Source organism: Rattus norvegicus, chromosome 8 (assembly GCF_036323735.1).
Source record: "Rattus norvegicus strain BN/NHsdMcwi chromosome 8, GRCr8, whole genome shotgun sequence".
In the NCBI taxonomy this organism is placed as follows: Eukaryota; Metazoa; Chordata; class Mammalia; order Rodentia; family Muridae; genus Rattus; species Rattus norvegicus.
In genome coordinates, this window is record NC_086026.1 from 76285859 (window position 1) to 76309362 (window position 23504).

General features: G+C 40.1%; 1 protein-coding gene across 4 annotated transcripts; it reads right to left on the reverse strand.

Moving 5' to 3' along the window:
- Positions 1 to 3: 3 nt before the first annotated feature.
- Aph1bl1 (aph-1 homolog B, gamma secretase subunit like 1) lies at positions 4 to 10912 on the reverse strand. 4 transcript variants are annotated; one of them, XR_010054425.1, is made up of 6 exons: positions 9371 to 9850; positions 8484 to 8654; positions 2332 to 2402; positions 1437 to 1559; positions 1130 to 1289; positions 4 to 348 (listed from the first exon to the last, which is right to left on the reverse strand). XR_010054425.1 is itself a non-coding variant. In XM_063266419.1 (5 exons), exons 1-5 carry the CDS (start codon positions 9989 to 9991, stop codon positions 254 to 256), a joined length of 573 nt encoding a protein of 190 aa, XP_063122489.1. In that variant the 5' UTR covers positions 9992 to 10912; the 3' UTR covers positions 4 to 253. The 4 variants fall into 4 exon arrangements, 3 of the variants coding, with proteins under 3 accessions (XP_063122489.1, XP_063122488.1, XP_063122490.1); XM_063266419.1 differs by lacking the exons at positions 1130 to 1289; positions 9371 to 9850 and adding an exon at positions 9879 to 10912; XM_063266418.1 differs by lacking the exon at positions 1130 to 1289 and having other exon boundaries at positions 9371 to 9851.
- Between the last annotated feature and the right edge of the window lie 12592 nt (positions 10913 to 23504).

Sequence of the window (23504 nt, forward strand, 5' to 3'; positions counted from 1 at the left end):
TGTCTTATTAATTTCTATTAGATTCTAACAGACATTAGCCATTAAAACGACATTTGATTCTTTTATACAAACTTGACATGATTATCACTTAAATTATATGTCATAAATATCCCAGTTTAGAAATATTTACAAAGGTAGGCTGCTCTGTTGGAAGCAACATTAAGCATGACCTATTAACACACTTTCCCTTAAGTCCGAGCAGGAGTCTCAGGGTCTGAACTGGATGCTGTAGGCCTCAGAAAGTCAAGACCTTTCAAACGGGGAAGATTAACTTGCTGGCTGCACGGAGAATGGATTCACTTGAGAGGCTGACAGCACTGATGTCCACAGGAGAGGCTGAGATTGGAACTATCAAGGAAACAGAATGGTGGAGGACTGTCACCAGGCTCAGGGACAGCATGGCAGACAGATGGCTCTAAGCTACTGCAGCTTTTAAAAATTGGTCATTTCTCTATATAACCTTTTTATTCTATTAAAGGCTACTGAACCTCTTTATTTTTTGGTCATATTTCCCTAAAGATGGTAAGTTTCCTAATGACCTTTAGCCTGGGGGTGAACGTTGATTTAATTGAATAAAAAATGGGTATATGAGTTCCCTTATTTCAATGATAAAACTGCTATTGATCTAAACATAAAATAATATTCTGATTATAAAACAAACTTGTCATTGTACTATAATTTGTAGCAGCTAGAGAATGAAAAGTAATGTGAAAAGAGTTGGTCATTTTTAATGCACCAATTTGTTTACTATTTTTCATTCTAAATTGAAAGATCATATCATACTGCCTACCTGTAAATAGCAATAAGCTATAGATAAATCAAAGATTAGAATTTAGGGCTTGGGTCTTATACTGAGTCCCTAGCACTGAACAAGAAGAAAAACAGGGGCTTACAGGCTTATAATAAAAATAATATAAAATCTCAAAGCAAAGAAAAGGTAGCTCATAAAAGTTAGCTGCTAATGTTTTACACACACACACACACACACACACACACACACACACACACACACACACATATATATAAATTCTTATGCACGATAAGCTCTTGTAATATTCTTAAAGCATTCCAGTCAAACCCCTGTCCCCACTTATAGGTCCTTCGCTTAGAGTGCCTAAGAATATCTTACCTTTAAAAGGCTTAACACAGGGCTGGAGAAATGGCTCAGCATTTAAAAGCACTGGCTATTCTTCCAGAGGTCCTGAGTTCAATTCCCAGCAACTACCTGGTGGCTCTCAACCATCTGCAATGGGATGTGGTGCCCTCTTCTGGTGTGTCTGAGTGCAGTACTCATATACATTAAATAAATAGATAAATAAAAAATAAATCTTTTTTTAAAAACGGTTTAACAGAAATTATCATTCAGTTGAATTCTGAAGCCAATGTAAATGATCCTTTAGAGCAGAACCCTGCACGGGCACAGCTATGACACATACCTGAATTAAGGAAGAACTGAGGAGAATCACCATGAATGCCCACTGTGCCTGGCCCCAAGGCATTAGACAGGGTGTTCACAAAGGAAAACACTCCACTCATGATTCCAAAGCCCAAGCCAGAAACTAAAGAGGAAGAAAAACACCGGTAAACCCTTTTCCTGTTATGAGTTCAGTTCAAATCTCATTTTCAGGGACATGGGGAATCCTACTTCACTGCAGGGGACACTCAGCATGTGTAAGGCATGGCTTAGCTACCACAGCAGAAGAAAGGAAGGGTGCTGCTGGAAGGGTGAGGAGGATTTGGTTCTTTGGACTGGAAGGAAGAAGGGAAGGAAACACCACCTGCTGTTGCTGAAGCATCAGTCAGCTCTGGGAGGCTGCGTGAGAAAGTAGGAGTAAGGGAAGTGCAGAACAGCATGAGAAGATAATGAGCAGGGGAGAGGCACAGAAGGGACTAGAGAGGAAGAAGAGGACTGTGTGCTGAAGGCCTGGCTTTGGTTTATTATAGCCAAACTGTGAGGGAGTAACTGACTGCACACAGACTGGGCTAACTCTACCTAGAGGCCTAGATCCAGTGAGTGAGGGAGTGTGTGTCTCTGCTACATACCTATACTTACGTGTGTGTGTGTGTGTGTGTGTGTGTGTGTGTGTGTGTGTGTGTGTGTGTATGTGTAGACATGCACACTGGTGCCTGCATGAGTTTTTGTGTACCATGTGCAGGCTCTGCAGGTGTTGTATCCCTTAGAGATAGACTTAGAGGTGGTTGTGAGCCACTGGGTGGGTGCTGGGAACTGAACTCAGGTCCTCTGCAAGAGCAGTAGGTGCTCTTAACTGCTGAGCCATCTCTCCAACACGTTTATTATTTTTCATCATGACACCACAGGGTCTAACTTACCATAGGCCAACAGTCGCATCGAGGGTGCTGTCTCCTCAGGGTTTATGCTTTTCAAACCCTCATTGGCTTTTCTAAAAGAAAAAAAACACATATTTTTTGCTGTTTTTACTTTTTAAAAAAGCAGTATAGAAAGGAGGTCACAAGACCCTTCAAAACTAGATATTAATGTGGCTTCAGATCAGGCTATACTCTCAATCCAGAGTCCATTTAAGTCAGACCCAATACTCTTTTGTTACTGTTGTTTGTTTTGTTTGAGACAGGGTCTCTCTACTTAGACCTGGATGTCCCATAACTAAATATGGAGACCAGACTGATCTCAAATTCAATAAGGTCTGCCTTCTTCTGCCTCCCAAAGGCTGGGATTAAAAGCAAGTGCCACCACACCCAGATTGAGCACATTTTCAAAAAATGAACTTAAGTGAGATTTCCGCCAACTCCATCTAGCTGATGTTTCCATAAAAGGAAAAATTAAAAATAATAGCAGCAAGCCAAGAGGGTTTGAGTTTAATATGAATAAAATCAGTGATCTAATTTCTGAGCCCAATGAATGTTTATTTCATTACCCTGAGGGATCTACCTCTCTGAATTTTGTACTTCCCAAAGTCTTAGGTCTCTGTCTCCACTGTATTGGCATTCTGTTATATTTTCCTCTGTGGCTATACTTACTCTCATTCCTCTTCCCCTCTTTCACACTGAAAATCCAAAATTAATCTCACCCTTCTTTTTTTTTATTTTTTTTCTCTTGTTTTGTTTTTATTCATGTACTCAACATTCCAGGAGCATCTACGGCATGCCAACAGGAGCAGTTTGTCTTCCCTTTCCCATCTCTCTGCAACACGATTCTAGGTGGGGTTTCACAACCCCGTTTGTTTTTATTCATTAAATTTGTTTTCTGACAATTTCACACATACACATAATACACCAAATATTCTGACGCAAGCATCTTGTCTCATCTCCCTGCTGCCCCTTTCTACCCCATCTCTTTCCTATAAATATCTTTCTTATGTTCGTGTCTGTTTGGTTTGTCTTTCCTTTTTTTTTTTTTAATAAAGATAAAAAAAATAAAGTGATTTATAGGTAGTAAAAAAGAAAAAAAGAACATACAATGTAAATAGCAGTTTCTATGGGAAAACTTTGAACAGAATTAAAATATTGAAACATGATATAAATATACAGATAATTTGTCTAAATAGTTTAACAATAATTATTCCAATATTTTCTCATTATTCATTATACATATTTAACATGTGCACTTTAATATCAATGTGTGTTGGCTGAATTGCTAAACTAGTTGTTGAAAAAGTTAATATATTGTTTCTCAGAGTTCTGAGATCTACTATATATGCCACAGTATAAATAAAAATGAAAAAATATTTAAACCTACAAAAATATTTTTTTTCATTGATTTCTTTTTTTTTAATTTAGAGAATACTTTATTAGTTTTTGTAATCAAACCCACGTATATAAGACCTTACATATTTAATACAGTGTGTTACCCCTGTACAAATGGAAAAAACTTAAGTTCAACATTTCTAGACCAATATGGCTGTTAATTTCTGTACAGTGCCAACTCAACACAGTAAACGGGGATACTTTTTTCCAAAGTTGACAGCACAGGTAAAGTTTCAAAAAATTCAAATTATATATCTGTATATATATATTTATATTTATATAAAAAGACCAATAATAGCAGTGTTATGCATCAACAGCAGCAACAGCTTTTCCAGGTTCTGCAGTCATCTGAACAAAACTGTAGAGACATCCAGCATACGCCATTAAAAAAAAAAAAAAGTAAAAAAACAAAACCCGAGAAAACAGCACAGTTCTGTTACTCTTGTGGTACCTGGCACCATTTTTTTTTTAAATTAGCTTCTCAATCATCATCTGGAAAGAAAACATTCTGAGCAACATCATTAAAAACAGCTCTGATAAAGCACGGTCACTACTACGTATCATAAAGCAGGTACAAGCTATTTTACATCCACAGAGGTATGATACAGTACTGTCCTACATCTATAATACTAGAGGATACAATTTAAAAGGCATTATTTGAGACTTGATTCTACTTTTCCAGCAGAGGACCCAAAGGATGGTGTGACACAGCTTTGTAAAGAAACATACTCTAGACAGGATTTCCTTTCACTAGTGGCACAGTTCTAAGGATTCATTCTCTCCATGAATGTCAGCTAAAACCGTTATTAAAAAAATGAAATATCCCTAGAACAAAACCGTATAACCACCGGATTCACATGAAGATGACCTAGTGGAGACAAGCTGGACCTCACCTTACCAACAAGCTATCAAATCTGTTATGTTTAAACAGTGAGACCTCCAAGGAAGGAGATGCCAAGTAGTGCTTCAAAGCTTCGGACCACAATCAAACACAGCATCCTTTTCAACAGAAGCAGAAGCTCATCTGAATATGCTCATGGATGCTGACATCAACATTTAATCATCTCCTCACTCATCCAGGAAGAGGGGGAGATCAGTTACTACTGTACTTTATTGTGTTCAACCAAATCACCATGTTACAAAAATAGCAAGCTGCCATAATAAAAAATAAGGCTCCTCTATCCAGCACCAGATAGCATCATTTTACTTTCAAGCCTAGAAATTGCACACTTGTATATAAACCAACCGAAGATGAGGATTGAGAGTTCATCTTGGTGGATTTTTCCTTTGATGAATATGAAGTGTCCTTCCTTATCTTTTTTTATGACTTTTAATTGAAAATTGATTTTATTTAATATTAGAATGGCTACTCCAGCTTGCTTCTTCTGACCATTTGCTTGGAAAGTTGTTTTCCAGCCTTTCACTCTGAGGTAGTGTCTGTCTTTGTCTCTGAGGCGTGTTTCCTGTAGGCAGCAGAATGCAGGGTCCTCATTGCGTATCCAGTTTGTTAATCTATGTCTTTTTATTGGGGAGTTGAGGCCATTGATGTTGAGAGATATTAAGGAATAGTGATTATTGCTTCCTGTTATATTCATATTTGGATGTGAGGTTATGTTTGTGTGCTTTCATTCTCTTTGTTTTGTTGCCAAGACGATTAGTTTCTTGCTTCTTCTAGGGTATAGCTTGCCTCCTTATGTTGGGCTTTACCCTTTATTATCCTTTGTAGTGCTGGATTTGTAGAAAGATATTGTGCAAATTTGGTTTTGTCATGGAATATCTTGGTTTCTCCATCTATGTTAATTGAGAGTTTTGCAGGATACAGTAACCTGGGCTGGCATTTGTGTTCTCTTAGGGTCTGTATGACATCTGTTCAGGATCTTCTGGCCTTCCTAGTTTCTGGTGAAAAGTCTGGTGTGATTCTGATAGGTCTGCCTTTATATGTTACTTGACCTTTTTCCCTTACTGCTTTTAATATTCTTTCTTTATTTTGTGAGTTTGGTGTTTTGACAATTATGTGACGGGAGGTGTTTCTTTTCTGGTCCAATCTATAATTTCACCCTTCTAGTAGCATTCTTTTTTCTTTTGACTCAGGAACTGAACCCATGTCTTACACATACCAAGCACATATTTTCCCAGTGTGACACCTATAGGCTGCCCCCTTAAAGCAGGTAGCTGATACACTGAATGGTTAAATTTTCATGCTGGTACTTAATCATACAGTCTTCTGATTTTAAAATATTTTATATTTTTGTTTCATATTCCGAATTAGGATTCAGGATCGTAAGCAGTTTCATTTTTTATAATATGCTATATGATAAAATGCTGTTGTCAGAATAGGATAAAAGAAATCAATCCAGAGTGATCATACCTACACTTCTGTTACTGTCAGGTCACAAACCTACCAAAAGTCTGCCTATGTCCCCAACCATCACTCTGAAGACATTAGGAATGCTAGGTGTGGTTCGTTATATTACTGTCTCTGTTACTAAAACCTGTTACCCAAAACTTCTGCAGCCATTTAAAAGCCAGCTGAAGGGATATTTAAATTATATTTACTGTAAAGTGTGCTTATTAAAGTACTTTGGAATCAGTTTTTGCTGAAACAAAAGCAGGTGAGAAGAACTATAAAAATAGCTATTTCAGTGTTGCCCATTCAGAAGCACAGAATCCTCCCAAATTTAATGATTAAACTATATAAACATAAACTAACAGCATTCCTCTAGATTTGTTTTATTGGGAAAAATTGGACAGTTTAGTGGTTGCCACTCCAGAGAAATGTGAAGACAGCCACACAAATATCTGGGTCACATCTTTCCTACAATCAGGAATTAAGTTCCCAGGCATGTGGCAAGTGACTGAAATCCTAACACTTGTGAGGTGGAAGCAAGAAGGCCTGAAATTCAAGGTTATTCTCAGCTACATACTGAGTTGAAGGCCATTTAGGGATATGTGAGATTATGTTTCAAAATAAAATAAAGCAAACAATAACAAAATAACTAAAATTTTGTATTTATTTTATATACAAATCTCTTGATAATCTCCCATATATATATATGAATATTGAATATATTTTCAATCTCTCTCTGTCTCTCTGCCTCTTTCTGTCTCTGTGTCTCTCTCTGTCTCTCTGTGTCTCTGCCTCTGTCTCTCTCTCTCTATATATATATATGTATGTATGTATGTATGTATGTATGTATGTATGTATGTATATATGCTTGAAAATGAGTAAATGAGCCAGTTGTGATAGTTCAGCCTTTAATCCCAGCATTTCAGAAGCACTGGCAGATAGATCTCTAAATTTGAGTTTGATATCAAGTTCCAGGCCAGTGACAGATAGATAGATAGATAGATAGATAGATAGATAGATAGATAGATAGATAGATAGATAAGAAAGTGATTTATAAGTAGTTTTACAAGGTTTAAAACTTGGAACCTTTAAGTTTTGTTCTTAGAATCTGGTAACAAATATAACAAGAGAGTTTTAGCAGTGAGAAGGAGAATCCCACACAGCCTGTCATCGATTCTGTTCATTGGGAACACAGAAACTGTTTTGTGCATTCTCACTTCCTAGTGTTAACAGCAAACTGTCAGTATCATAACATTTCCTCAGGAACTCTGTAACATGACATGAAGAAGTGTTCTCAACTCTTGAAATTATATATTTAAGATATTTGGGCTTTTTATTCTTTTGGTTTCTTTTTTTATTTTGGTTTTTTGAGATGGTTTATGTAATTAGGCTGGTTTCAAAATCACTATGTAGCTAGGAACCCAAGGCTACATCTCCAGCCCCTAAATACACCATTTTACAAAATTTTAAAAAACAGAGAGACTCTTCTTTATACAAAAACCCCTTTGTAGGGTAGAGTGTATAGGTCAGTAGTAGAGCTCTCCCCTAGCTCTCACAAAGACTCTGGTGTGCTAGGGATGGGTGTAGTAAAAGAAACAAAGAAACATACACTCTGTAGCAGTGATTATCTTAGATTTTTACTTTTCTGTATTTTCCTAAAATAGTTATTGTATCGCTATTATATAAAAACTGAATTAGGTTGCAAAATTTTCAATCCAAGTTTTTTTAAAAAATCCATATATTTCAGGTGTCATATAGCAGTTTTAGACAACACAGCAGTTACAGAGGATAAATATTAAGCAATGACAGTTGTGTTTTAGGCAAGTAAATAGATGCATAAATAAAGTATGGCATAAGAAATAAAATCAAATATATTCACTTACATCCTAACCCCAAAAATAAAAGCTCATGACTCAGGCTTTTTTAAATGTATTTGCAGACTTGAAACTATATTTTAAATGAGCCTCTGTTTCCCAGTACTAGTCAAAATAATGCAAGGTGTAATCTCCATAAGAATAATTTCCTTGAGGCGGTAGGAGGGAAACATGGAGTTCCAATGGGAAGAAAGCTCTTTATTGTTCCAGTAATTATTTCCCTGGGTTATTTTTCCTCAATAACAAATTTTTTCTGTTCACTCATTTCTTGCCTGTTTCCTCCCATTATAAGCTCCACCAGGCAGAGTTTCTGTCTCTTAATCACCTTTGTGCCTCAGTTTCTACCAAGTGTCTGTCACTGGGAAAGTTCTCAAGAAACACGTTTGGGAGGACGGAGGAGGGAAAGAGAAGGAGGAGGGGGAGAGCAGGCAGGCAAACCAGATTGTAAGTTTCAACACTTGGTATTTTCAGACTAAAAATGTAGCAATCAACAAATTATTCAAGTTTAACTGGGAATATAAAGCAAACACTTAACTTACTTTAACAGCCTATAATATGCAAGCCTGAACAGCTCTTGGATACAGACAGAGAGCAACACTCCAAAGATGAGCAGGTAATTCTGTACTGGTCCATCTCTGTTGTCAGTGATGACTCTCACTAGGAACCAGAAAACAGACGAAAGCAGCAGAGACACCAACCAGAAGAAGGCACTGGAATGCATAAGAAAAAAAGAAGATCACAAGTTAGCAATGCACAGGCTTAATAATGACTTTAAATCAAAACCTGCTTGAGTTACAAATTATTTTTAGTAAACAATTCTCATAAAGTGGTGTTTTGGGCCTGAACTTTTTCTCCTAGTGAGACAAATAGTCCTTCCAAGAGGAATGTCAGGTGTGCTTAACAAGAGCGATTCAGTGACCCTGATGTGTGACACTAGGATACTATCTGCCAAGGGCTGACTAAAAGGAGCTTGGTTTTTCTACTTTTCCTAAGAGATGCTTTACCTCTGTGTGCTATAGAAATATACAGCCAGTGTCGGTTGCAAATCTCATATCCTTTAAAATCTCCAGAAAATATACATTTACTGGTTAGATACTGCTTTTTAAAATTTATTTATTTTTATTTTTAATCCTTTTTTACAGTCCAGGCTTCATCCCCCTCCTGATCTGCTCCCCTAACCCCCATTGCTCCCCATCCCATACCCACCCCGACCCTGTCTCCAAGAGGATGTCATCTCCCCTGTCCCTACAACACCCACCCCACCAGGCTTCCCCACACTCTGGGGCATCAAGTCTCAGTGTCTTTTTCTGAAAGAAAACAAATACCTAAAGCCTGCATTAATATAGTGGGAAGTTCAGAAGTTGCAAACTTCTGGCAGGTGCAAAGAGACCAAGATAAGCATTCACCGGCAGAGTTTGATATTTACCAAGCTCCCGGGAGGACATGCCTGGTCAGAATATTTGTATTATTTGGGCTTTCATCCTGGACTGCACCCCAGTCAATACCCAGGGTGTCTACAAAGAAAACCTGAGACTGAGTAGCCTGCACAGACATTCTGAGTCCGAGGATTGATGTGGAGGTGGGGGCCAGGGAATAGGTATCTGATCCCCAGGTGACTTCAACGGCAGAGAGCTAGAACGACTCTTCGCTGCCGCTGAGCACTGGGTGAAATGAGAGATTCCTACGGAAAGACAAAGGGTCCATACACAAATGCATCTACTAGTTCCCACACTTAGCCCACAGAAGCCAAGGGGCGCCCGCGTAGCCTACGGGCCTGCTCTTCTCAGACCCTCCCAGGAACAGAAGAGCCTCGGGTTCTCTTAGCCCTTGGACGATCCCACAAGCTGGAGCCGCTGGGAGATGGGGATCCCGGGCTCGTGGGAATCCAGGAGAGGGAGGGAACCCGCGGTGTCCGGGACTCGGCTTAACCTCACCCGGCGATGAGGAAGATGACTCGCAAAGGATCAGTGGCGATGGTGAAGACGTAAAGGGAGAGCGCGGGCCCGAAGGCGATGAAGGCGCAACCAAAGAACACCGCAGCCGTCATGACGCCCGCGGAAGCCAGTCCCCGAGGGCCCTGCAGTGCCCAGTGGGCAGCGGGTGCCCGGGTACGGGGCGGGGCTGGGTTGCGAAACTCCGCTGCGGTCAGAGCTGAGGAAGAAGGGGCACTCAGGAGGCGGGGCCTGGAGATGCTCTAAAGCCGAAGGCCAAACGGCGCTCGGGAGGCGGAGCCTTCGAGGATGAGGGGCGTGGCTTCGGATACACAGATCCAGTCAGAACAGGAAACGGAGGCCGAAAGGCGGAGCCTGGAGGTGTCCCACTCCCAGTTAAATCGGTGCGAGGTCTGAGCCTAGGAGGCGGGGCTTCGAGTTTCTCCAAGACCCGTCAGAGCCAGCATGCAGTGCGAGCTCAGAGTGCCGCTCTACTCCAGTCTGAGCCAGCCGGAGTTCTGGAGACCAGGCTGTGTAGTGGGTGGGGCTCCGAGGTGCCATAAGTGTAATCAGAGTGAGCGGCTAAGTGGAGCACCAGCCGTTTAGGCATAGAGTTTGTCCCTGCTAGTGGAATTTTGTCAATCACTTTGTGCCCCGCTGTTCCTAGGCTTAGCTTTACACCTGGATTACCTGCTGATGGAGAAAGAATATAGAGGTGGAAGCTGTATTTCTTGGTGAATATATATATTCTTACAAAACCTGATACCTAGAAAAATGCCAGAATTCGTGTAAAAACACATAGAATTCTTCCCATCCCCAGCCTTTCCCGTCACAGATAGGTAGTGCTATGAAGGGTTATGATAGATGAAGAGGTCCCTGGTCATCACAAACCAGAGAAAATGAAAGATCCACCAGTAGAATCTTCATCTTCTTAGTTCTTGTCTTCCCTTTTCTCCAGAAGAGGTCAGTTGTTAGAAATAAACTGACTTTACTCTTTAAAACAAATAATAAAGATCCTTTAGCCCAATGAGTGGGAAACTAATTATTGTTCTTTAAGAGACCTTGATTCAATTTTCACTGTCCTAGGTGTTAGGGATAGTGTGTTTGGTCTTGAATCATTTACGAATGGCTTTGCTTTTAAATGAAGTTTAATTTGAACTGGATGAACCTAGTACATAGAAGAGCAGAGCCCACATGCAGCACTTCTAGGACAGCAAGGTTTATTTTCTATCCTCCAATGCCTAACTCCCCTATCTAATTATTAACACCAAGTGTGCTTAAAGTTACTTTTATTAATATAATATCTTCATTAATTTGAACATATAAAATGTATTTTGGTCATATTTATCCCCACTCTTCCGCTTAGCTCTTTCCATATTCATCTCCATCCCTCTACCTACTCCCAACTTCATGTGCTTTTTCTTTCTTAAATAACCCACTGAGTCTAATTTGTATTGCTCATATACTCCTGGCTGTAGGGACATCCATTAGAATGTGGTCTACCTCCCAGGAGCCATGCCCTCAAGGAAAACTGACTCTACCTGAAAAGCCAAGCTGTCAATAGCTTCCCAGTTAAGGTTTGCAGCTAGAATATTGACTGGCTTGATCTTGTGTAGGCAAACATGGCTGCTCTAAGTTCATGAGTGCATTTTTTTTTTTCATGAATGCATTGGTCTTGCTAAATCTGGGAGACGCTGTTTGGTCTGTTCTACCCTAACCTGTGGCTCTTCCAATCTTTATGCCATACTGTCACTTCTACGATGTTCCCTGAGTCTTGTAAGAAGGGGTGTGATACAGATGTCTCATTTGTGTGAGGGCATTCCACGGTCTCTTTTCTGCTGTTCTTTGACCAGTTGTGATGTACTATATTGAGCTCTGTCTACTTTCACATATGGTTGTACACTTACAAAGATCACCCATCTTTATCATGGTATCTTTATTGATCAATCAAAAACCAATTGGAGACAAAGACCTTTACCGTTTACCTTTACCGCGCCCTAAGGGATCCCAGCCGCCTCTCATTCTGAATATAGCCCTAATAACTGACCTGGAGGCGGCTGCAGGAATGACCAGTGCAGGGGGATGCTTAGTTCTCAACCAAACTGTTACCAGGTGGGGTTTTCGGCCACTTGTGCCTCACCTTATCTAATTCTTGGCCCCACTCACCTGTCATTTAAGACCAGGTTCCTATTCAGTGACAGAGGACTGAGTTTTCATCTATCTCCAGGCTGAGGTACTGCTCCCATGGCTACACATTAGTCAGGTGGGCGTGGTTACTCGTTTCCTGGCTTACGTGTTTCCCGTCTTCCAATGGAGCACTAAGAAGGAGCTACCAAGCTCCCTCCTGCTCCTGCCCACCCCTCAAACATCTGCTTCCATCTTTTCCCCCCTTTTCACAAACCACCTCTGCACAGGTGTGTGTGTGTGTGTGTGTGTGTGTGTGTGTGTGTGTGTGTGTGTGTGTGTCTGTGTCTGTGTCTGTGTCTGTCTCTGTGTCTGTGTTTAAATCAAAGTTCAATTAACAGGGCACCTGACTCCACTATTTGCAGTCTGCAAAGAGAAACAGACTCCTTTCATGGTCCTTCTCCCTGAACTAACCTGCCACCCACTCTCAGGGACTGTAAGTAGGACTCCTTTGCGGAACACTACAGAAGGTAACTCCACGGTGTCCCACGCCTATTTGAATCAGCTCCAACTGGCTTCCACGAGTGCTAATCTCTGATTCTTTAAGACAGGATGCTACACATGGGAGACGCTCCGGACTGTGGAAACATCTGTGTCAGGGTCAGGATTCCTGTCAAGCCTTTTATAGTCACTGCCCTCTCTTCAGAGCTGAAATTCTAAAACTCACCACCGCAATACAAGAGAAAGCGCTGGGCAGACTTAAAATGTTACGTCCCTGGGGTTGGGGATTTAGCTCAGTGGTAGAGCGCTTGCCTAGCAATCGCAAGGCCCTGGGTTCGGTCCCCAGCTCCGAAAAAAAAAAAAAAAAAGAAAAGAAAAAAGAAAAAAATGTTATGTCCCTTATCCTTTTGCATAAGTGTAGGTTAGTATGTTATAGGTTACATACCCTCTGCCTGCCCTCTCCTCTGAGGGAATCACCGGCCACGGAAGCTTTCCTTTCATCTTAGGACATTGTTTCCCTCCACAGAACCACCTGTGGCTTTTAAAAACAAAAACAAACAAAAACAAAACAAAAAAGACCCCTTAAGACAGCAATGATGTGGATCTAGTCAAATATTCAGGAAATAAACAGTATGTGGACAGACTAAAAGTTTGCACTGATATATATTTTCTCTTTTCTTTAAAATTTATTCTAAAATATTTAAACACAGGAAGCCACATGCATAGTGCTGCACTTGGATCTGAGATAGAAGTGGGAGGAAAAGAGCTTATGCTGGGACAAATTGTTACTTTTATTGGACTTAATTCATATTAACACTCTAAGTCTACTATAGTGTGGATTCTGATAAGCTAAGATACATGTGCTAACGCCTGGGACGGCAACTGAGGAAATACCATTTAAAGTGGTAAAGTAATTCCCAAGGCGGAGGAGTGATAATATCTGAGAAGATGGAATGCTTTGAGCCTACTTTGAACATTGCTCATGTGGACAGGTATCAAAGCATCACCTGTGCCATAAATATATACAATTTTATGTTAGGAAAAAGTAAGCAACTAAAAGTTATAGTGCATCTTATAAAACACAGGCAAATTTTGTGTTGCTTGAAAAGATTAAAATGACAACTGAAAAAATATAATTTTTATTTGTTTTTGTTTTTTGAGACAGAGTTTTTCTATGTACCCCTGACTATCCTGGAACTCACTATGTAGACCAGGCCTGCCTGTCTCTGCCTCTCAAGTGCTGGAATTAAAGGTCTGCCCCACCACCACCCCCCAGAAAATATAATCTTAACACTATAATTACTTGACACACAAAAAAGCATTAAAGGCATCAGGAAAAGATGAAAACATAGCATACAGAAGTAATAAAAATTTAAGCGACAAGTGTTATTAAAATTGTAACAGTAACTACATTTAATGAGAAGTAATAAATGTTCTGATCAGAGAAACTCCCAGAAGGAATAATAATGCTATAATCAACTGTTTGTGCTCTATAAGTAGCTCGCCATTCTCTAGAGAACCTGTAGAATGAATATACACTAAAAGAGGAGTTATTAGGGAAGTCCCACACCTGCGGATCCCGGCCCGCAGCAGCTCTCTGCTCCCAAACCCCGTGGGAGAGAGACCCGACCGCCTGGTCAGGTGGGCACTCCTGAGGCTGCAGAGCGGAGGAGACCACCAACACTGCCCACCCCTGCCCACATCCCTGGCCCAAGAGGCAACTGCATAAGGCCTCTGGGTTCCCGTAGGGGAGGGCCCAGGAGCGGCAGGACCCCTGAGCCTGAGACACCGCCGGAACCTGAAGGAAACAGACCGGATAAACAGTTCTCTGCACCCAAATCCCGTGGGAGGGAGAGCTAAACCTTCAGAGAGGCAGACACGCCTGGGAAACCAGAAGAGACTGCTCTCTGCACACACATCTCGGACGCCAGAGGAAAACACCAAACGTCATCTGGAACCCTGGTGCACGGAGGCTCCCGGAAAGAGCGGCGAAGATCTTCCCGGTTGCTGACGACGCGGAGAGGACTTAGGCAGTACCCCACAAGCAAACTTGAGCCTTGGAACCGCAGGTAGGACCAACTTTTCCCCTGCAAGAAACCTGCCTGGTGAACTCAAGACACAGGCCCACAGGAACAGCTGAAGACCTGTAGAGAGGAAAAACTACACGCCCGAAAGCAGAACACTCTGTCCCCATAACTGGCTGAAAGAAAACAGGAAAACAGGTCTACAGCACTCCTGACACACAGGCTTATAGGACAGTCTAGCCACGGTCAGAAATAGCAGAACAAAGTAACACTAGAGATAATCTGATGGCGAGAGGCAAGCGCAGGAACCCAAGCAACAGAAACCAAGACTACATGGCATCATCGGAGCCCAATTCTCCCACCAAAATAAACATGGAATATCCAAACACACCAGAAAAGCAAGATCTAGTTTCAAAATCGTATTTGATCATGATGCTGGAGGACTTCAAGAAAGACGTGGAGAACTCCCTTAGAGAACAAGTAGAAGCCTACAGAGAGGAATTGCAAAAATGCCTGAAAGAATTCCAGGAAAACATAAATAAACAAGTAGAAACCCATAGAGAGGAGACACAAAAATCCCTGAAACAATTCCAGGAAAACACAATCAAACAGCTGAAGGAATTAAAAATGGAAATAGAAGCAATCAAGAAAGAACACATGGAAACAACCCTGGACATAGAAAATCAAAAGAAAAGACAAGGAGCTGTAGATACAAGCTTCACCAACAGAATACAAGAGATGGAAGAGAGAATCTCGGGAGCAGAAGATTCCATAGAAATCATTGACTCAACTGTCAAAGATAATGTAAAGCAGAAAAAGCTACTGGTCCAAAACATACAGGAAATCCAGGACTCAATGAGAAGACCAAACCTAAGGATAATAGGTATAGAAGAGAGTGAAGACTCCCAGCTCAAAGGACCAGTAAATATCTTCAACAAAATCATAGAAGAAAACTTCCCTAACCTAAAAAAAAGAGATACCCATAGGCATACAAGAAGCCTACAGAACTCCAAATAGATTGGACCAGAAAAGAAACACCTCCCGTCACATAATAGTCAAAACACCAAACGCACAAAATAAAGAAAGAATATTAAAAGCAGTAAGGGAAAAAGGTCAAGTAACATATAAAGGCAGACCTATCAGAATCATACCAGACTTTTCGCCAGAAACTATGAAGGCCAGAAGATCCTGGACAGATGTCATACAGACCCTAAGAGAACACAAATGCCAGCCCAGGTTACTGTATCCTGCAAAACTCTCAATTAACATAGATGGAGAAACCAAGATATTCCATGACAAAACCAAATTTACACAATATCTTTCTACAAATCCAGCACTACAAAGGATAATAAAGGGTAAAGCCCAACATAAGGAGGCAAGCTATACCCTAGAAGAAGCAAGAAACTAATCGTCTTGGCAACAAAACAAAGAGAAGAAAAGCACACAAACATAACCTCACATCCAAATATGAATATAACAGGAAGCAATAATCACTATTCCTTAATATCTCTCAACATCAATGGCCTCAACTCCCCAATAAAGAGACATAGATTAACAAACTGGATACGCAATGAGGACCCTGCATTCTGCTGCCTACAGGAAACACACCTCAGAGACAAAGACAGACACTACCTCAGAGTGAAAGGCTGGAAAACAACTTTCCAAGCAAATGGTCGGAAGAAGCAAGCTGGAGTTGCCATTCTAATATCAGATAAAATCAATTTTCAACTAAAAGTCATCAAAAAAGATAAGGAAGGACACTTCATATTCATCAAAGGAAAAATCCACCAAGATGAACTCTCAATCCTCATCTTCGGTTGGTTTATATACAAGTGTGCAATTTCTAGGCTTGAAAGTAAAATGATGCTATCTGGTGCTGGATAGAGGAGCCTTATTTTTTATTATGGCAGCTTGCTATTTTTGTAACATGGTGATTTGGTTGAACACAATAAAGTACAGTAGTAACTGATCTCCCCTTCTTCCTGGATGAGTGAGGAGATGATTAAATGTTGATGTCAGCATCCTTGAGCATATTCAGATGAGCTTCTGCTTCTGTTGAAAAGGATGCTGTGTTTGATTGTGGTCCGAAGCTTTGAAGCACTACTTGGCATCTCCTTCCTTGGAGGTCTCACTGTTTAAACATAACAGATTTGATAGCTTGTTGGTAAGGTGAGGTCCAGCTTGTCTCCACTAGGTCATCTTCATGTGAATCCGGTGGTTATACGGTTTTGTTCTAGGGATATTTCATTTTTTTAATAACGGTTTTAGCTGACATTCATGGAGAGAATGAATCCTTAGAACTGTGCCACTAGTGAAAGGAAATCCTGTCTAGAGTATGTTTCTTTACAAAGCTGTGTCACATCATCCTTTGGGCCCTCTGCTGGAAAAGTAGAATCAAGTCTCAAATAATGCCTTTTAAATTGTATCCTCTAGTATTATAGATGTAGGACAGTACTGTATCATACCTCTGTGGATGTAAAATAGCTTGTACCTGCTTTATGATACGTAGTAGTGACCGTGCTTTATCAGAGCTGTTTTTAATGATGTTGCTCAGAATGTTTTCTTTCTAGATGATGATTGAGAAGCTAATTTAAAAAAAAAAATGGTGCCAGGTACCACAAGAGTAACAGAACTGTGCTGTTTTCTCGGGTTTTGTTTTTTTTTACTTTTTTTTTTTTAATGGAGTGTGCTGGATGTCTCTACAGTTTTGTTCAGATGACTGCAGAACCTGGAAAAGCTGTTGCTGCTGTTGATGCATAACACTGCTATTATTGGTCTTTTTATATAAATATAAATATATATATATATATACAGATATATAATTTGAATTTTTTGAAACTTTAGCTGTGCTGTCAACTTTGGAAAAAAGTATCCCCGTTTACTGTGTTGAGTTGGCACTGTACAGAAATTAACAGCCATATTGGTCTAGAAATGTTGAACTTAAGTTTTTTCCATTTGTACAGGGGTAACACACTGTATTAAATATGTAAGGTCTTATCTACGTGGGTTTGATTACAAAAACTAGTAAAGTATTCTCTAAAAAGAAAAAGAGGAGTTATTAGACTGCTTACAGGTTATGGTCAGAATAGTCCAACAATGGCTGTCTCATAGTGAAGAGGGTGAAATCCAGTATTTGTTCAGTCCATGAGGCTGATGTCCAAAGATGTCTTCTGACCTCTACATGTTTACCTACCCATTGACACGTGGATACACACACACACACACACACACACACACACTTCATAACAATAAAATGTTTAATATCAGGAATATGCAATGATATGATGATTACAAATATAAAGTCATCTAGCGATGAAAAATGATACATTAAACAAAATCTGAAAATTTAAGAAAAAGAAAATTTAAATGAAAATTTTAACCTTATGTCACTCTCAGTAAATGATTAAAACTCTGAGCACAAAGTCAGAAAGGCTCTAGAAGACCTATTATGCAATCACCTTAACTGATAGGTGCTGACCACTGAATCTGTGTTTTCAAGTACACAAGAAACATGTTTTATTAGTTGGCTGGGCATGGTGGTATATGCCTTTAATCCCAGCACTTGAGAGGCAGAAGCAAGCAGATCTCTGAGTTTGCCAAGCCTGGTTACCAAGACAGCCAGGGCTACCCAGAGAAACCCTGTCTCAAAAGAAAGAAAGAAAGGAAGAAAGGAAGAAAGGAAGAAAGGAAGAAAGGAAGAAAGGAAGAAAGGAAGGAAGGAAGGAAGGAAGGAAGGAAGAAAGAAAGAAAGAAAGAAAGAAAGAAAGAAAGAAAGAAAGAGGAAGGGAAGGGAAGGGAAGGGAGAGGAGAGGAGAGGAGAGGAGAGGAGAGGAGAGGAGAGGAGAGGAGAGGAGAGGAGAGGAGAGGAGAGGAAAGGAAATCCCTGTTAGATCAAATGCTAAGCTATAAGGCACACCTACATTTAGTAAAATTGATTTTACTTAAAGTATGCTTTTAACAGAAATGGAATTAAATAAGAAACCAGAAACACGACTCTTTGAGAAAAAATTCCAAATATGTGGAAAATCAGCATCATTTCTGAATAATTTCTGGGCTATAAAAAATTTAAGAGAAGACCTTATAAGGCATATTGAAATGAATTAAAAAGAAAACATCAGGTGTCGAAGTGCACACTAACTACAGGAAAATATGCTACTCTAAATACTTGAAAGTTATTCCCATGATAAACTATCTCAATGTATTCATCATCAGCGGGACAAGCACCTGCTATATTCAGGGACCATGCATTTCCTGCTTAGTTAACATAGAGCGTTCCCTGGAGGTCATCGCAATGGGGGAGTGTGTTCAGTAATTGAGGAATTGCTTATGGCTGTGTCAAAATAAAGTTTTGGAAATTTTGATGAAAATATAATAAATCTGCATAAAATAAAAAATCCAAAACTGTATTTCAAATTATAGATGTAAATATTCACATGTTAATTATACTCACCATTATGTTGACTAGATCACTAAAATTTACTCTTCTCACCCAACCAACACTGTACACTTTGATCAATGTCTCTCTTATACCCCAAGTCTCTGGTAACCCTTATTCTACTTGAGTTCAATACTTTTAGATTGCACAAATGAGTCATGTGTCCTCTTTCCAGGCCTGGCTTGTTTCATTAGTATAATGTCCTTCACATTTATCCATTTTTCAAATAATGGAGCTGTCTGTCATCCACCATTTTTAAGGCTGAACAGGATGCTGTTGATATCTACACACAACATGAAAAGCACACATCAAAACACACTTAACTACATATTTACAACAAGGTGGGTGGGCTGTTATCTTGATATTTTCTGTCCACCTACTTCTCTGAGTTGCAGATAGATCCATTTTTTGGTCTGGAATCAACTAGTCTAATAACCAATAAATACTGAACTACTGAGAGCTCACTCTGTACCAGACACCAATCTAAGCAAAGGAAATCTAACAGGGAATACACAGTCTGGATGCTTCTCCCAAGGGGTACATACTGTAGAGAGGAGAAGGAACTCAGGAGGTAGAGGCAGACAAGTTGGAGGCATCCTGATATACACACCGATTTCCAGATGGGCCAAGGCAACACAGGAAGACTTAGGACAGAGAGAGGGGGAGAGGGAGAGAAAGGGGAGGAGGAAGGGAGAGGAAGGGGAGGAGGAAGGGAGAGTGTATGTGTGTGGTTGTTTATCCAGCAAATACCTGAGACAAACTGTAAGTAAGACCTTGTGACATGATGGTTGACCTTAAAAAGCCAGAGACCAAAGAATACATAATGCTTGATTCAAGAATACATAATGAGGGGCTGGAGAGACGGCTCAGTGGTTAAGAGCACTGACTGCTCTTCCGGAGGTCCTGAGTTCAATTCCCAGCAACCACATGGTGGCTCACAACCATCTGTAAGGGGATCTGATGCCCTCTTCTGGTGTGTCTGAAGACAGCTATAGTGTACTTACATATAATAAATAATAAATCTTTAAAAAAAGAATACATAATGATCGATTCAAGAATACATAATGATTGGTTCAAGAATACATAATGATTGGTTCAAGTGCTACAGAGTTTGGAAACAGACACCACTGAACTCTATATAGCGTTCATTTGTAATAGGAATTGGTGCTTAATGTAAAGGGCAGTGGATTAAGTGCTGATAAGTAGTAGGAGGGCATATAATTAGACAATTACATCATTATTGTGCTTAAGGCAACTTCTTAGCTGTGCTGTATAACTCACTCTTTAAAAATGTGTAGGAAACGCAATGTAATCACTTATTCAATGGTCTCATATATTTAAAATCTACTTTCAGAGCCCTGAACATAACCCTATTCCTGAAGAAGAAATGTCTCTTTTCTGAACCTCTTCTAACCTAATTTCTCTACCGTGGCTCCTACACGATCCATATAAGTAGAACCCAGAAATATTGGCACCTTTCGCTTATTAGTTTTTTATTAGTTTTAGCGTAATGCATTCGTCTACACTGAACCTACATCGGGGCTCTTAGACAAGCATCTGTGCAGGTTTTTTGTTTTTTTTTTTAAGAACCACGATGTCGGGCCATTTGTGTGTCTTCTTGGAGAGATACCTACTCAGGTCCTTTGGTCATTTTTCTTTTTTGAAATTATAGTGTAATGGCATCATCCCCCCTTTCTTCCCTTTAACTTTCAACATGCATCATTTGATCCTCAGGTTTTAGTTCTATCAGCTACACAACTTGCCAGTGTTTTTCTAGGTTTTCTTTTTACTTCCTTGATCATCTTTCGATGTGTAAGTCTTTAATTTTAAGGAAGTCCAGGTGTTCATGTGTGCTGCTGTTGTCATAACTAGGGCTTAACTGTCAGATCCAAGGTTATGAGGGTTTACCTAACATTATGATTCCTTATTAAGAGTTTTATGGGGGTTGGGGATTTAGCTCAATGGTTAGAGCGCTTGCCTAGGAAGCGCAAGGCCCTGGGTTCGGTCCCCAGCTCCGAAAAAAAGAACCAAAAAAAAAAATTTTATGATTTAGCTCAAATATTTAGGTTACTGATCCATTTTTAGTTAATTTGTCATACATTGTGTGAAACAGTTTGCATGAAAACTATTTCAATATTTGCTACAGAGCCCAAGAGAAAGAAGCATGAATCAATCAGTAGAGGCCACACCAAATTCAAAACAGATATGTGGACAGAAACTAGGAGATAAAAACCTGAGTTTGATGTTCTGAATAAGGTATGAACTCAAGGCAGATAAGTGTGTGGGTTTATGTAAATTTCTGGTGCAAGATACAACCATTCAGTGATTATTTAAAGAAATGCATGACTTTTTCATTGTATTCTGAGAAGTTACTCTATTTTGATGCACCCAAGGAAAAAAAGGGGTCAGACTTTAGGATGTTGGCTGGATTTTTCAAACATAATCTCATTTCAGGAAAGCAAATATTCTTCCACCACCATTACTTTCAAAGGGACTTTCCTTCTTATGTAACCAATATTCACGGCTCCAAAACCAAGCCACAGCAATGGGCTGACTGCACACTCAGAATGACCAGGGGCTGTAACGGAGCAGCTAAATAACAAAGGAACGTCTGTCTTTAAAAGTCGTTCAATGCTTACAATTTTAAATTTGTTCCAATTTGTTTAGTCTATGCAAGGAGGAATTATATTTCTGATATTAGAGAGCCGTGTGAAACCTGAGAATGTCTTCAGACCTGATTCTGACGTCTGTTTAATTTTAGCTCATTTTACCAGGGGAAATGAGAGAGGAGGAGGAAATGACCTTCTCCTTAGTGCTGGTCTTGGTGGTTTTGATGTGCTGTCTCATTTGCTTCTCAAACAATCCTCTGTAGCAAGTATCATCATCCCAAGTTAGCACAGAAGCATTAGAGGCTCTGGCTCTGAGACTGAGTAACTTGTCTGAAGTGAGAGAGTAATTTTTGCAGATTGAATATGAACTCATGGCTGGCTGTAAAAGCTTTATGCTTTCCAATATAGTCGAGTGTTCTGGAATCAGAAGGCTGTCTGCAACAAGAACTTGAGACTTTGGTAATGTTCAGTTTGGTATTAAAAGAACTTATGAGGTGTTAAAAGGACTGGCTATCAAAACTAGCATATAATTTTGCACCATTTGCTTTTTACAATCAGAAACACTTGCTAGTTTTAGAAAAAAATATGTAAAAATGAGTCAATATAATTAACATTTTCAGACTATCTCTGATAGTGCCAACAATAACAACAAGAAATCCTGTTTCCAGGTGGATGTGTTCAGTGGCAACGGGCATGTTGGGATTTCCACTATGAAATTATCCCAGAGGAGAGGAAAAGAAGAACAGAGGTAGAAGCTGCAGTAGAAAAGGTTGGGTGGAATGATCCGATTTCAGCGAGCCTTTCTGAGGGAAAGCCAGCCACCTGCTATCGTCTCCTGTGGAACCTGGGGTGCTGCCCATTGACGTTCTCTGTTATCCGGCTGAAAGGAAGTTAGGTTAGTGGCTGCACTGAGCCAAACTGAGAGCACAGTGTTACCTTACTGGGAACAGGCCAAGGGACGGAGTCAGTCTTTCCCATTCTGACAAAGGCAGGCATAGAACCAATGACTCAAATCTGGGGTGGAAATTTAGGGGCAAATTCCTATGCTTGATTGAAATTGGGTGCTTAAAAGGAAGAGTGAGATAGAATGCTAGCTTTACAAATGAGGGAGAACAGAGCAAAGGGTTATATATCCTGATACAGACACCAATGCCTGGTGCTTGGCGCAGTTCTACCAGATCCTGCAAACTTAATCCGGTACATCAGAGACTCCCACATGGCTGCTTCCCTTAATTCATATTCATTCCAGAGTTTAATGCTTAGGATTGGAGGATACGAGTAAAGTGCTTGCTGAGCAGGCACGGGCCCTGAGTTTGAGTACCCAGAACCCATGCGCATCTTGGCTAGGTAGCAGGTATCCGTAATCTCAGCACTTCTTCAGACAGATGGGAAGCGAATACAGAAGAATTCCCTGAAGCTCCCTGCCCAGCTCTCCTGGCACTCACAGCAACAAACAACAAAACAACAGAGGTAGAAGGTAAATCGAATCCCAAGGTTGTCATCTGACCTCCACATATGCACCAAATACAGGTTCCTGTCCTCACACTTACATATGAATGAAAACACACACACACACACACACACACACACACAATACAACATGCACAAATGCACAAAAGATTTTTTTAAAAGAAGAGAATAATGCATATTTGATAAGAAAAGTTAGCAACTAAGGGGATGGAGTAGTAAATGGTAATACCTTCATTAATATCTACCTATATTCATTCACTTTGCAAACTCTCACTGAAGGCCTTCAAAGGTTTGAGTATAGTGATTTTCTTGGTTTTAGATCACATTCTAAGGGGCTGCAGAGATGGCTCAGTGGTAAAGAGTACTTGTTTGCTCTTGTGCAAGTTTCAGTTCTCAGCACCCACATGATGGATTTGTAAGGCCAGCTCCAAGGGGTCCAAAACCCATTTCTGGACACCTCAGGCAT

Bases quoted from the DNA above. Each gene is read 5' to 3' on its own strand.
- Aph1bl1 (XM_063266418.1), bottom strand. From the start codon at position 9,498: ATGTCTGTGCAGGCTACTCAGTCTCAGGTTTTCTTTGTAGACACCCTG. The intron at 8,655-9,370 runs GTAAATATCAAA...TATGCATTCCAG, and splicing joins CATGTCCTCCCGGGAGCTTG to TGCCTTCTTCTGGTTGGTGT. The intron at 2,403-8,483 runs GTAAGTTAAGTG...TTTTTCTTTTAG, and splicing joins GCATATTATAGGCTGTTAAA to AAAAGCCAATGAGGGTTTGA.